This window comes from Lolium rigidum, chromosome 7 (assembly GCF_022539505.1).
Source record: "Lolium rigidum isolate FL_2022 chromosome 7, APGP_CSIRO_Lrig_0.1, whole genome shotgun sequence".
In the NCBI taxonomy this organism is placed as follows: domain Eukaryota; kingdom Viridiplantae; phylum Streptophyta; class Magnoliopsida; order Poales; family Poaceae; genus Lolium; species Lolium rigidum.
Genome location: NC_061514.1, coordinates 26,465,477 through 26,480,260, shown reverse-complemented (window position 1 = coordinate 26,480,260; position 14,784 = coordinate 26,465,477). Strand labels below are relative to the sequence as shown.

Sequence of the window (14,784 nt, the reverse complement as noted above, 5' to 3'; positions counted from 1 at the left end):
AAGATTTGCATGCCCTCCTACAGTGCCATCTCAATGAAGTGGGGCCCGCAAGGCTCTTGTCGGTTTCGTGCAGGCGGTACTCGTCCCACCGACGGAGTCGATGGTGTACGCGAGGTCGTCACGGAGGTCCGGCGGGAGAACAGCCGGACTACATCGGATCTCTTCGAGCCGCTCCTAATCGGACCGTGGCACCGGCGGGATGGGCACCCGCTTGGAGCTGAGGCACCACCCATTCGGCAAGTGCACGTCGTTCCATCCATCGTATGCATGCAAGTTGTCGTACAACAGTCGGGCCACGCTGGCAAGGAGGGGGACTCTGATCCGAGGGTTCTCCTCATTCACCCATGATGAGAATGCCTCGTGAACGTTCTTCTTCTTGTCCATAGCGAGGTGGTAGAGCGTTGTGGCTGCCGGTGTGGTGGGAGCAAGCGTGGCCGTAAATAGGGCAATGGGTAACAGGGAGATGTGGGCGATGAGAGGGCGATGGCGGAATGTTGTCGTGACCTTGTAAGCAAGAGGGTGGGACTCGAAGCTGTGTGTCATTGATAGCGGCGCAGAAGACCAGTCGCCCCCCGCTAGACCTGGTGCGGCCGCTGAAGACAAAGCGTGCCATTGATGGCGGACGTAGAAGGTTGTGGCACGCGCAGACACGGAAGCGAAGAGCCCGAAGCAATTAGCCTAATTGTTGCAGCCTCGCGCCCGCTGCCAGGCAGGCCCATGCTGATAGGGCGCGGACACACGTTGTGTCCGGCGCCTTGACCGTGCAAAAACCTTCGTGGCGTAAATTTGAGCCGCTTTTGCATACCCGCCGTTTAGCCCTGCCAGTTCGCGTCGAGCCGCTAGGTAAGGTGTAGACCTATTTTTTGGCCGTACTAACGCGGGTCGCTTCATGTCCATTTGCGTCGAAATGCTAGAGATGTTATAACCCTTCCTTTGGCACGCGGAACAATGGCGTGCCTTGTTTCTCACCTGGTGACGGATTCAGCGACGTACGTTCCAAGAAGTATCAACACTCGGCAACGCAAGTTTCAGTGTGCGTTGACTATGGTGGTGGTACAAACACAAAAGTCAAACCTTGGAATCACTCCTTCCGGAGGACATGTCAACCATAGGACTTTGGCTTGCATGAGAGGCCACGTGTTTCAGCCAAGGTGGATATCTAAAAATAAGTTGAGCAAGTTGTTTTTTAAAGGGACAGCGTACATGTTTTGGCCGGCCGCGAAATGTGGATGCAGACGGAGTGGTTTCTTCCCTCGTTTTCTCTAAATATATGCTCGTTTTTCTTTTCTTCCTTTGCTTGAAATGATTGTACAACATCTGCTTCTTCTTCCTCTTTGACGACGCCTGGTCTTGATGAAGCATCGTCTGGCCAGTTTGGCGAAACGTTTCCATCGCTGAATACAGTGACACCAAAAAGATAATGGAAACTCTGTGTATGCTTATCCTCTGCTTCTGGACTTGGGCTAACAAGTCTCGCGATGAGGTAAGAGGTGTAGAAAACTGTCAGTCAATTCTCTGAAACGTGGCTGATGTGTTGTGTGGTTACCTTGCGTTTTCTATCAGATGGCAGAAACCTACGGGCGTGCAGCCTACTTACACTGCACAAGATTAAATTAGTTAGTGGTTCAGTTGTCTCTATTCCAGAAAGATGGCGAAAACTCAATTATGGATTAGGCTCTTACTTTTTGCAGGAAAAAGAAAGAGGTACTCCGTACGCGTTTATTGCTCGACAAGGATATGTGCTAGTAGCACGGAAATGCAATGAACGCCCGTCACGTGACGATAGTGTGATATATGCGTATACGGCGAGGGGTTAATCTCAGCCAAGAAGCAACTCTTCTAACCGATCACTTCCAGTCCGTACGCACGTACAGTTTACTTGGTGGCCAATGCATCCCAACTGTCGAGTACTGAACCATCAAGCGCCTTTGCTGTTTAATCGGTTCCCGCTGAATTAACACACTATTTACAAAAATTAGCAGCGTTGGAGTTTGCATTTTGTGCTGCCCTTGTGGGTGGCGGGGGTGGGAGCAGCGACCGGGAGAATAAATCTACCTCATCTCTACTCATCAATCGGTGGCGACCTTCATGATGGCGCCTTGGAGTTAATGGATGCGTGAGCTTGTCGATTGTTGAGATCAAAGCTTCCACTAGTAAAAAAAAGGCCTTCCATCCCAACCCATTAGTTCCCAAATATTTTGATCCGGGATTAATGGAGATCTTTAGTCCCGGTTCTGCTGGTGAACGACCGAGATTAATGCTCGGGCAACCGGGACTAAAGGGCTAGGGTGGGCTGCGGCCAGGGCATAAAGCTTTAGTCCTGGTTGGGGACACCAACCGGGACTAAAGGGTGCGGTTGGGGACACCCTTTAGTCCCGGTTGGTGTCCCCAACCGGGACTAAACCTTTTTCCAGGTTTTTTACTCCCCACGCACCCTTCAGCACCCCCCCCCCCGCCCCGTGGATCGCCTTTTTTGACACTCTAAAATAGAAAAGAAAATGATGAAAAATTTAAAAAATAAATTGTTTTTAGATTCCTGTACGTTATGCAACCTACTATTAGGGGAAATTAACAAATTTGAATTTTTACTTTTTTTGCAAAAAAAGTTTGAAAAATGGTAAAACCGCATTAACTTTTTGCATACGAAGTCGAAAAAAAACGTATAATATATCAAAATGATCGTGCGAAAAAGTTACATCCGAATTCACCGGGGTTTACCCGGTTAGCCAAATTTTAGATTCACAAAATTGCAAATGAAAATACGAAAGCAGGAAGATTTTAGTTTTTGCTATAAATTCTAGATTTTATATTTTTTATTTTCTAAAAAATAAAAATTAATAATTGTATCATGCATAAAGATAACTAAATATTTCAAATTTCTAGATCTAAGCTACTAGTGAACAGTGGAAAATTTGAAAACCTTAAGATTTGTTAGTATTTTTCATTTTTGTGTAGGCCGCATAACACAAACTATTTTGGGCTGAGATGGGTAGATATATTGCTTATGTATATACCTTGTATGCATGTATCCATACACTTTATGCAATCTATATATAATGAGATAGCCACATCGAAATGGGTGTTGAGCAGTTCTCCCAAAACCCTAGTCTTACATGGTATCAGCGTAATACAATGAATGTCTTCCGACTCAGGCTTATCTCCCGCGCCACCGGTCTCGACTAACCACTGGTAGAAAAAAGGGCTTCCGTCCAGCCCCATTAGTCCCGGAATTATTCGAACCGCGACTAAAGGGGGCTTTAGTCGCGGTTCGGGAGGCGACCCGCGACTAATGCTCCAACCGCGATGAAAGGGTACCCCTTTAGTCGCGGTTCGTAACACCAACCGGGACTAAAGGGCTATGGAGGGATGCGACGGGCGGAAAAGCCTTTAGTCGCGGTTGGGGACACCAACCGCGACTAAAGGTCCCTTTAGTCGCGGTTGGTGTCCCCAACCGCGACTAAAGGTTTTTCCGAGTTTTTTTACTCCCACGCACCCTCGCACCCCCCCCCGTGGATCGCCTTTTTTGGTTTGTAAAATACAAAAGAAAATGATAGAAAATTCAAAAAAAAAATTGTTTTTAGATTCTTGTATGTTATGCAACCTACTATTCGGAGAAATTAAGAAATTCGAATTTTCACTTTTTTTGCAAAAAAAGTTTTAAAAATGGTAAAACCGCAATAACTTTTGCATACGACGTCGGAAAAAAAACGTATAATATATCAAAAAAATCCTGGGAAAAAGTTACATCCGAATTCATCCGGGTTTACCCGGTTAGCCAATTTTTAGATTCTCAAAATTCCAAATGAAAATACGAAAGCAGGAAGATTTTAGTTTTTGCTATAAATTATGGATTTTATATTTTTTAAATTTTTCAAAAAAATAAAATTAATAATTGCATCCAGCATAAAGATTACTATTACTTTTACCCAATTTTTAGATTTTCAAATTTTTAGGTTTTAGTTTTGGCAAAAAAATATTTAAAAAATTAAAAATAATAAAAATAAAAAGTTAATGTTTATTTATTTATTCACGATTATTATTACATCATTATTTTTGTTTATGAAAAAAAATATTTGAAATTCAAACAATAAAAAAATGTGACATCGACCAAACATGTTAATATGATTGATATGATACTAGTATCACATACATGCGCGCGTAGCACTTGGATGTGGGACGGAGTGGAACTCGGAAGTTAAGCGTGCTAGAGGTGGAGTAGTGGGAGGATGGGTGACCGAGCGGGAAGTTTGACCACGAGTAAGTAATTTGATTAGAGATAAGTGTAATTAGAGATAGAGACTAAGCTATGCAAATAACTGAAATAATAGAAATTCTGAAAAAAAAACAGAAAAAAAAACGGAGTGAAAAACAATTAGAAACCCAAATGAATTAAAATAAAATTAACGAAATAGCCTTTAGTCGCGGTTCGGGAGGCAACCCGCGACTAAAGATCCTTCGCCCAGGCGCACGCTAGCCGCCCACGTGGACGGACCTTTAGTCGCGGTTCGTAAGGAACCGCGACTAAGGGGGGGGGGGCCTTTAGTCGCGCTTAATTGGTCGCGGTTGCGCAACCGCGACCAATGGCAGTTGCGAACCGCGACCGAAGCCCTTTTTTCTACCAGTGAACGCACCACCGTTCGTTCCTCCGGCCATGGTGATTATCTAGGTTTTGTTGATCCAGTTCCATCTGTGTCAGCTAATTAAGGCTATCTATGACGGGAGGCGGTTTATAATTTTGGTAGGGTGAACTAATAGATATATCGTTATTTAACTAGAATCATGTGGGTGGTGGGTGGATGGGGGAGGCATTTCCCCCCCCCCCCCCCTCGTTTGTATTACATAAAATCAGTTTTGTTGGCTCCTAAAAGATTCCAATCAAGATCTAATAAAAAATGTTTCTTTAAATTTTTGTATTATTTACAAACACAATGTAATAGGCTGTAGCTACATCTTGGTGACATCGCACGTATGAAAAAAGAATACCTCCTCTACAGTGCCAGGACACTAACGATATGCTTGGTCGAGATAGCGTGTCATGCCATGTTCTTCGGTGCTTGGTGCGAAAAGGGACAATGTGGATTAGCTTCCACGAGGAAAATAACATGGCAGATAAAATCTGCACGAGAAGTTCTACCTGGGCCCCATCGTATGGCATGGTGGACACGGAATGCACACGGTACCCTCAACCTTTTTTTAAATGTTTGTGGCCATGTTTGAGATGTGGCGCTCCGTTGGAATTCTGATGGTATCTCTGTGGAGTCCGATTGGCAGAGGAGGGCGTTCTGTCCGGTCGAGCGTGGCTTTCTTTGTCATGTATTTCTGTCACTCATAGGTATTCAGACCTTTTTTAAACGGAATTCAGACTGAAGCCATCTAGAGCAACCAACTCGACAGCAGCACACCTTTTCGTCTAACGCTTGCATTCTTAACGTAACACATGGAATTTTCTTCTTTCTAGGTTAGAGCATTGGTATATTTACCCTAGATTGTTAAAATTTGCATTTTTAACAATTCGAGCTAAGAAGTTGCTCCAAGAGCATTGCTATATATGTGATCACAAGGCAGGAAATCTTAGGAAGCTTGCTATATTTTGTCCTTGGATTGGCAATCCAAGCCAGATTGGTAATACTTCTAGATATAGGTTTATCTGTCTCTTCCCTCTTCCTGTCATTTTTTATTTGGTATGCCAGGTGGAGCTTGTCGTGTTGGTTTTTCAGATACTAGTCATATTTCTTCTCCTTCTACAGGCTGCAAACAATGCTCTTAGATTTTTTTGAACGTCTCATCAGGATAACATGGAGCAATGTAACCCTCCACAAGATTTCCACATTTGTAGATGGCTGTGATTGCATGAGATCAAGGAAGGCCTGAAAGTTGAAAATATCCACATGAACAAGTCCTTTTCTCTCAACTGGAAAATCGCACTTGAATCCCCTACAATCACGCAAGGCAGCCCAAAAAACTGATCGTACTCATATCCATCCACCCTCAACCACTACGAATCAATGACTTGCATTGCCACTATGTTACCCATCGCCTTTATTGGCCCCAAACAGGAAAAACAATTATCAATTATTTATATTGAACTTTTTTACTTCTTTTGAATTCATTCGGTCAACAAATCTATCACCAAATTAGAAAGATACAATGTCCCTAATTTGATGTAGTTTGTATCATTCAAATGTATGTCGGTTAAACTAGAACTTCAATATGCCACAATAGGTGGCTAGTATTTTTCTTAATTTGTCACTAGACTTAAAAAAAACTTATAAATTGAATCACAAATATATGAGTGAGTTCAAAATACACTATCACACTTTTTGGCAAATTATTTCATCATACTTGTACTTATTTATTTGTGCTAGCCTATGTTTTGACATAGTTAAATCTTTTTAGATTGCTATAAATGTCTAAATAATATCTTGAGCGATGTTTCTAGAGTACATAATTGTATATCTCTTTTTTCTCCAATAAAAGAATCTTTCGTCGTCCATCCTCTTACATCATGTTCCCCGCATCAAAGAGACCCTCGTTTCCTTCTGAGATACATGATGGAAAACCATCACACCGTCTTCAACTCACATAAACCTATATATTTATATTCCTCTTTCTCCGTCTCCACCTCTATGGCTCTATCAAATGAGTTAGGCGACACTAAGAGAAGGATGCTTTTTAAAAAAAATAGAGGATATACATTAGCCTCTGCATTAAAATGATCACATAACATTTTTCATTGGATTTTTCACCAAAAGCCTTACAAGATGGTACATCGATCACCATAAGCCACCTACTCGGTGATACAAATTGTTACACCTACAAGTGTGGTATTTAGGGTTGATCGGAGGAGACGCACTGACGCACGCGGGTGGGCGACAGTTCCGTTCCGCTGCCGCCGTCTCCTCACTTTCCTTGTCCGCTTGGCAATCATTCCTCAGCTGCCTCCGCTTTCCCCCTTTCCCTCTCCGCTTCGCTTCCTCCGCCAGCCACCCCGCCGTGGGCTCCCCCTCCCCCACCCACCACCTCCGTCCAGCTCCGCCCCGCCCACCGCCCCGGATCCCTCCCCCAGATCCTCCCGTCGCCGCCCGCGCGCCCCAGCCACCCAGCTACCGGAGCCGCCCGCGCGGCGGCGGGATGGAGAGCCTGGCGCAGCGCGCGGCGCTGCTGCGCGAGTCGCTGGGCCGGAGCCAGGCCGCAACGGACGCCGTCGTCTCAATCCTCGGCTCCTTCGACAGCCGCCTCTCCGCGCTCGACGCCGCCATGCGCCCCATCCAGCTCCGCACCCACGCCGTCCGCACCGCGCACGAGAACATCGACCGCACCCTCCGCTCCGCCGACGTCATCCTCACTCAGTTCGACCGAACGCGAGAGGTAACGCCTCCTGCCCCTGCCCACTCACGCGCTCAACACTGTTCGGATCCCGCTGCCTGTTTAGTTCGGTGTGGCCAGCCAGCCATTCTGTTGTGCGTACATCTCAGCAGGGTGTTGACTGCAAGCTCAACTTCTGCTGCTACTGTCAGTTACCACCCGATCATCCTACCTTCTGGTAGCTAAGATTATTGGATGGAAAGCTTAGTGTCTCCATCAGTTCATTCTGTCCGACCACCTCAATATCTCATGCTGTCGAGTGGCAAGCTTGAACCTTTTGTTCTTGAACTGAGCTTGAGCTTTCTGGTAGTGTCGATTATACCTGTCGCTAACTACCATTGTCAGCTGGTGTGGATTTTCCGTTCGATGCAAAACTTAAGGTCCTTATTCCGTAAGCAAGTCTCATGAAAAAAATAGTACTTATCTTAGTGATGTTTTGCTGTCTGTATGTACTCCCTCCAATCCGTAAAAAGTGTCGTGGATTTAGTTCACATTTGACTAAAAATAAACTAAAACCATGACACTTATTATGGATCTGAGGGAGTAGAAAGGTCCTCACTTGCGGTTGGAATTCCAACCCAAGCCGTAGCTGACGAGTGTACGGCACGTTTAGTGTTCCTTGTCATCGGCCCATTATGTTCTACATTTGGAGGTGTTGAGTGCAAGCTTAAGTCGTCCGAGTCTTGAGTGTCAATTATAACCTGTATGTATGTATGTATGTGCAGGCAGAGCGCGAGATACAGAAAGGCCCTCACGAGAATCTCCAAAGTTTCCTGGACGCGGTCGACCGGCTGAGGAGCATCGAGCGCTTCTTCAGCTCCAACAGGAGTTACAGCAGCAGTGATAGGGTGCTCAGCCATGTCAACGCCCTCCTCTCCAAGGCCCTCGTGAAGATGGAGGGTGAATTCCAGAACCAGTTGTCTCAACGCAGGTTTGTAGTGCCTCATTATCGATTTAAGTTTGCTTCCTTACCTCGGCATTAGCTAACTCTTGGATTGTGCGGCCTCCTGACTGATCCAGCAAACCAATGGAGCCTGACCGTCTTTTCGACTGCCTTCCGAGTACGCTTCGGCCATCGGCTGAGTCTCGGGCTGAAGGTGGGAAACACCAACCAGCTGGCGCCGATGGCCAGGAGGCTGCTGTATACAGCCCTCCTGCTCTTATTGAGCCCAAGTTTGTTCCCTTGCTTGCTAAATTGGCACAGCAGTTGGTTCAAGCTGGATGCCAACAGCAATGTGCAGAAATATACAGGTAACCAGAGTTAGACTGATTATAATTTTCCCTTCTCGTTCATGTCAATGATTGTTAGTACTCCCTCCGATCCATATTAACTGGTGTGGTTTAGTTTGAATTCGTCAAATTTTAACTACACTTATTATAGATCGGAGGGACTACATATGTTCCTCTGCATTGAACATAGCATCAAGACTATCAGCTAGTGTCTGCATCTTCGTTCAGTATTGTTTTGTTTGCCAATTTGAATACATCCATTAAGTATTTGGCCATATTTAAAACTCTTAACAAGGGTTTAAAAAAATCCAGTTTGGGGTACCACTATACTGAAAACCAGTACTCAGCAAAGGAAAAACCATAAAGCTATATGCATTACTGAAACTGCATGACTCCTGCAGCAACTTTGCATGTGCCTTTGCTAACTGATCCCTACGCAGTTGTAGTTCTATAGCCGAGACTTGAGATTGACTTGCTGAAACATATTCTTTTTTTTTAATTCTTTTGCAGCGAAGCTCGTGCTTCAGCCTTAGAATCAAGTTTGAAGAACTTGGGTGTCGAGAAACTGAGTAAAGATGAAGTGCAGAAAATGCCTTGGGAGATTTTGGAGTCTAAAATAGGGAACTGGATTCATTTCATGCGAATTGCTGTAAGGATCTTCCTCAGACCTACTAAATGGTATTGTAACTTGCCTCTGGTGACACGTTCTGCTTGAAACAGGTGAAACTTCTTTTCGCTGGGGAGCGCCAGCTCTGTGACCAAGTTTTTGAATGCAGCCAATCCTTGAGGGATAAGTGCTTTTCTGCAATAACCAAGAACAGTTTGGCTACTCTACTCAGCTTTGGTGAGGCAATTGCTATGAGTAAAAGATCACCGGAGAAACTCTTTGTTCTGCTGGACATGTACGAGATAATGTGCGAACTTCAAACAGAGGTACACTTTTATTCGGACCATGCTTGTTTCACTGGCTAACCACTGCAGTTGTGTGCATAATGATAACAACAAATGCCGAATATACAGTTAAATCTGTCTTCGGTTGATGCAAATGCTTTATCCCTTACACCGCTTGAGAACCTTTCATGCAGTAACTGTTTTAACAGTTTTTTTTTGCTTTGGCCCGTGCCATTTAAGCATTATTAACTTCTGCATACCTACTTGATTGAAAAGAGATCTAGCCTAATTTTTTATATATGTGATCACTTTTAAGAAAAAACACAAATTCTGACTGCATCTATACAAATGCAATAGTTCCCATGTGTCACAGTTTGATACCATACTTCCATCATTGAACTGTCGGGCCATCTGTCTTTGAGTTCACTTTTTAAGCATAAAATTGTTTTCACCATGGCGTTGTAGTTCAGACTACTGTCACAGTTTAATACCATACTTCCATCATTGAACTGTTGGGTCGTCTGTCTTTGAGTTCACCTCTTATGTATAAAACGTTTTCACCATGGCGTTGTAGTTCAGACTCCCTTATCTCTGATTTGATATCGACTTCAACTTGACAGATCATGTAGCAAGTTTGGAGACTAGTTAGTTGGTAGTGTCAATTGAATGTAATTTTATTATGGTGGTAAACTTTTGTATCGAAATAGCTAATAGGTTCATCTTTTCAATTGATTGTGTAGATTGACACCATCTTTGTTGGGGAATCATGCTCTCAAATGCGCGACTCTGCACTCAGTCTGTCAAAATGTTTAGCACAAACCGCACAGAAGACATTCAGTGATTTTGAAGAAGCTGTTGAGAAGGATGCAACAAAGAATATTCATACTGATGGAACAGTGCATCCTTTGACGAGCTATGTGATTAACTATGTTAAGTTTTTATTCGAGTAAGTGCCTAATCACATGTATCATTTTGTTGAGTGCCTAGGTGCATGGTCATATTTTTCATATGTTATTTCTTAAAGTTTATCAGTTGGGTTACATTGATATCTGTGGCACCTTGTTGCTATTATGTTTGTCCCTTTTTGTATAGCCTTCTAATACAGAAGAACCAGATTGTTATTTTCCCAACTGTTTCAGTGATCAGAACAGATAGATCATACTGGTTGTAGTTGTAGGTGAACTTCATTTAGTCCATTCTTGTAAAAAGGTGGTGTTGACTGTTGACACAATTCCAATTTGTTACCTATTAAACCTTCAGGCTTCTAATTCTATATCCATGTTATCTGTCAACATGTCAGTATGTCACTACTTGCTGCAGCTTCACAAAATAAAGGAAATAATAAGTAAATAGTGACAGCAATCTGCTTTTATTTGTGCAGCTATCAATCAACTCTGAAACAGCTCTTCCAGGAATTCAAAAGGGAAGATGGAACAGGTTCTGAGCTGGCATCTGTAACCATGAGTATTATGCAAGCTCTACAAAATAATTTGGATGCAAAAGCAAAACAATACAAGGATCCTGCACTGATGCACATATTTTTGATGAATAACATTCATTATATCGTTAAATCTGTCCGCAGGTATGTTCTTTATGAAGTAAAAGTAAAGTCATAAGTTAGCAAGTGTGTGAGTTCAGTCTAATGCTCTCTTTCCTTTCTTCCAGATCAGAAGCCAAGGATTTATTGGGCGATGACTGGATTCAAAGGCATCGAAGGATTGTACAGCAAAATGCAAATCAATATAGAAGGGTTGCCTGGTCAAAGGTTTGTTGACCTGAAATCCCTGGTTAAAACTCAATTTCCCATTTTCTCTTGCCTTGTGGTACCATCTTGTTGAAGCCTTTTTAGCTTCATCAATAAATATTCTCACTAAAAACGCCAGATCAAAGAAAAACACCAGAAAATTGACTATGTGTGTAGTTACTGTCTCTGTATAGATAATTGATGGTTTTAAGCTTACTAATATTGATGCAGTTTGTAGCATGGAAAATGGGATTGGCCTGTTTGTTTCGTTGTGCCCTAAATTTTGTTGCTGAGCTATGATTGTGGGTAGGATCATTTAATGGTATATGATTGTTCAGATGGAAAAAAATTGTGGTTTGAGCGTATCGCTAATTCAGTAATTGCTGAACACTGGCTCGTCCACTTCTTTATCTTTTAGCATGTAAAATACTATATTGTTGCTTAGAAACTGAAAGTACACTCGCAAAAAAATAGAAAAAAAAAGTGAAAGTACTTTTATGTGCATTGCCTTATTTGGATTTGTTCCAATGTTGTAGGTGTTACAATGCCTATCTGGTCAAGGTTTGACTTCATCAGGAGGTAGTGGTCAAGTAGGAAGCGAAGGAGGCAATAGCAGTGGAGCCTCAAGAACGGCTGTGAAAGAGAGGTCTGCTCATATGCACCGACTATTTCACCATACTTTACTATCATGACAGTCTACTATTCCATTCTGAACATTGTTTTTCCTATAATGTTATCAGATTCAGGTCTTTCAATGTGTTATTTGAAGAGATCTATCAAAAGCAGTGTGGCTGGTCTGTTCCAGATTCAGAGTTGCGCGAGTCACTAAGACTCGCCGTCGCAGAAATTCTGTTGCCCGCATACAGATCTTTCCAGAAGCGTTTTGGGTATTTTTCTTGACAGCTCATACTCATAAAGAATGAATTTTAATGCTTGAACCTGGATCTGAGTACCATAACAACAGTTATTAAAAAATGCTCGTTTCCATGCTTTTGTTTTGAACCCTGGTGGCAGTATCCTAGTCTACATTTTGTATAGGTTACTAAATGTCAGTAAAACAAATACAACATATTTGTTTCTGAATTCTACGATTATATCATCGTTCTTTATTTTTTAGAATAAAAATAGCCAGTTCATTTATATATATACCATGATGCACATGGTAGCAGTTTAGGAGGCACACTTTTTTTTGCTAATTAGACAGATATTTAGACCTGAATCCTTGGCATGCAGGTTAGGCTGGAGATTCTGTCAGCCTTAGTTTATGTTTATCTGTGTTGCAAAGTAGCACATCATTTTTTGGAGGGTTGGCTCATTACTACTTTCCAACTCGTTTAATTTATTGAAAGAACCTTCTTTTGGTGTTTCTCGTCTCAGAGCTTGTTTAGCTCTTCATGGCACTTACAGTACCGCTTTCTCAAATCGCAGACCTCTCATCGAGAACAGCAAAGCGCCCGGGAAATATGTCAAGCACACGCCCGAGCAGCTAGAGGTATTCCTTGGCAATCTATTTGAGGGGAAACAAGAGCGTTCTTGATCGCTGCGCCTGAGGACGCCTATGTAAATTAGTTTATCCACGTGTCTCAAACCTGTTGCTGAATGCATAGGGTGTTGTTCCGGTTCATGATTTGTACATATACAGAGTGCACGGTCGTAGCTGTTAGTTATTTTTTGTTCATCGGAGGAGTAGGTTCTTTCAGTGTGGTGAAATTTGTTTTTTCTATCATTTTTTGGGGTGTGGAATGCTGAAATTCTTGTTAGCCTATTTGAGTACCAGCAGTGTGTGTGCAGGAATCCATCCAGCGTCTATGTATGTAGTTTGTCAGAGTTCCATGTTTGACCATTTAGTTTTGCATCCGAACAGGGTTGACCCACACTGACCAGTGGCTGGGTTCTGAAAATATTATGAGAGTTTACCACAGTGATGATTGTCCCTACTGTGTTTTGTATCGCAATAGAGTTGACCACAGTGACCAGTGGTTCAGTTCTGAATTGTGATAAGCGTAGACCATGTGGTCAGTGGTTCAGTTCTGATTTGTGATGATACTTGACCACAGTGATGAACAGGTGCAAGTAGAACGTACAAGCTATTATCTTGGACTTGGTGAGCTTACTTTGTCTGAAATGTCTTCCATGGCTGGTTCAAAGTTTCAGAAGGATCTGTACTCTTTTCTTTGTCGCCAGCCGCAAGCCGACTGTTGCAACGCGCCAACAAGTTTTTATCATGATCTTGTGCAATGCCATTGTTCTGCTAGTATCATCTGTTGACCACAGTGATCAGTGCAAACCTCAGTTCTGAATCGTGTCTTAAGAGTTGACCACAGGCCACAGGGACGAACGGCCCTCGCTACTTTTGTGCACACGTGCAAGCTACTGTGATCTGTTCTGCACTCCTAATTTTTTTCTGTCTCCTTGTGAACTAGTACAACTCCTAGGCACACATGCCACCCATTATTTTATACTAGGTAGGAAAAATTGTATAATACATGATATCAGTAGCTAAATAGGGATATCATCGTAAGAGTGGTGCTTTGTGCATCCGAATACTAAACTATGTTACACATAACATAAGAACAGGCTAATTTAGGCTATAACTTTAACATGAATATGTAAAGACCGCTAATCTTCTGCTTCCAATCCAACACATGTGTTATAGCATTTCATCACTTGAAATCTATTCTGGTTTCACATAACGCTGGCCAGTGCTACATACATCTGGAATATGGTTCAAATCATCCTCAAATTCAAGCAAGTACACTGCTTCAATTGCAGTCTTAACAAATTTAAAATGAGCTCCTTTTTTATCATCTTTCTAATATTTAGGTGTGGTAATCCTCTAACTCAAAATTAAGAAAAGCTCCATCTCAGCTACATGATATGATTGAATATGGTATACATAAATATTAACTAAACGATATATTTTGCTACAAAACTTTGAAGGCAACACAGAATAAAATAACAAACCATCTAATCGTCTTGTGTTGGGGCTGCATCTCGCAGCCTCACCTTCTTCTATCTCTCACTCTCTTATTTCTCTTGTCTCCCTCAAGAACACACACACCTGAGAAAGCACAAGAAAGAAACAAGAACAAAGCTTTGCCAATGGACGTTGCTCCTCGGTTAACACATGGGCTACACTGTTTTTGCTCAGCCCTCACGGCCATTTTTCCATTGCGCAAAGCAACAATTTATATACACACGGCAGGGGCGGAGCTAGGAAAGAATTCTAGAGGGGGCAAAGATGTGCTAATTGGAGCAATATTCTTTTTTAAGTGGGGGCAAATCACTATTTGGCATGGCATATTACAAAGAAAGTGAAAATTGAGGGGGGGGGGGGGGGGCAGCTGCCCCCTTGGCTTACACGCTGGATCCGCCCCTGACACACGGTTTGGCACTCACACCACTAAGGCACTAACTAGACCCGCTAATCCACGATCTGATCACTTCCTAATACCTCTCCACGGTCCACTTGACTCGGACACTAACAACCTAGCTGCTGACTAAAGCAAACTACATGCAGCTAAATAACCTGACATACTACGACCTCTTCTTCA

General features: G+C 42.9%; 1 protein-coding gene across 1 annotated transcript; it reads left to right on the top strand.

The window, feature by feature from the left end:
- Positions 1–199: 199 nt before the first annotated feature.
- Positions 200–13,085, top strand: LOC124671064 (exocyst complex component EXO70A1-like). Its single transcript, XM_047207499.1, has 12 exons — positions 200–261; positions 6,936–7,368; positions 8,091–8,296; positions 8,386–8,616; positions 9,106–9,244; positions 9,316–9,528; positions 10,227–10,432; positions 10,868–11,068; positions 11,152–11,251; positions 11,767–11,876; positions 11,971–12,117; positions 12,659–13,085. Exons 1-12 carry the CDS (start codon positions 200–202, stop codon positions 12,765–12,767), a joined length of 2,157 nt encoding a protein of 718 aa, XP_047063455.1. The 3' UTR covers positions 12,768–13,085.
- Positions 13,086–14,784: the final 1,699 nt, after the last annotated feature.

Excerpts from the sequence above, each read along its gene's own strand:
- LOC124671064 (XM_047207499.1), top strand. The coding sequence starts at position 200 with ATGGGCACCCGCTTGGAGCTGAGGCACCACCCATTCGGCAAGTGCACG. Across the intron at positions 262-6,935 it reads TGCACGTCGTTCCATCCATC|CTGCCTCCGCTTTCCCCCTT; the intron begins GTATGCATGCAA and ends ATCATTCCTCAG. Across the intron at positions 12,118-12,658 it reads TCTTTCCAGAAGCGTTTTGG|ACCTCTCATCGAGAACAGCA; the intron begins GTATTTTTCTTG and ends CTCAAATCGCAG.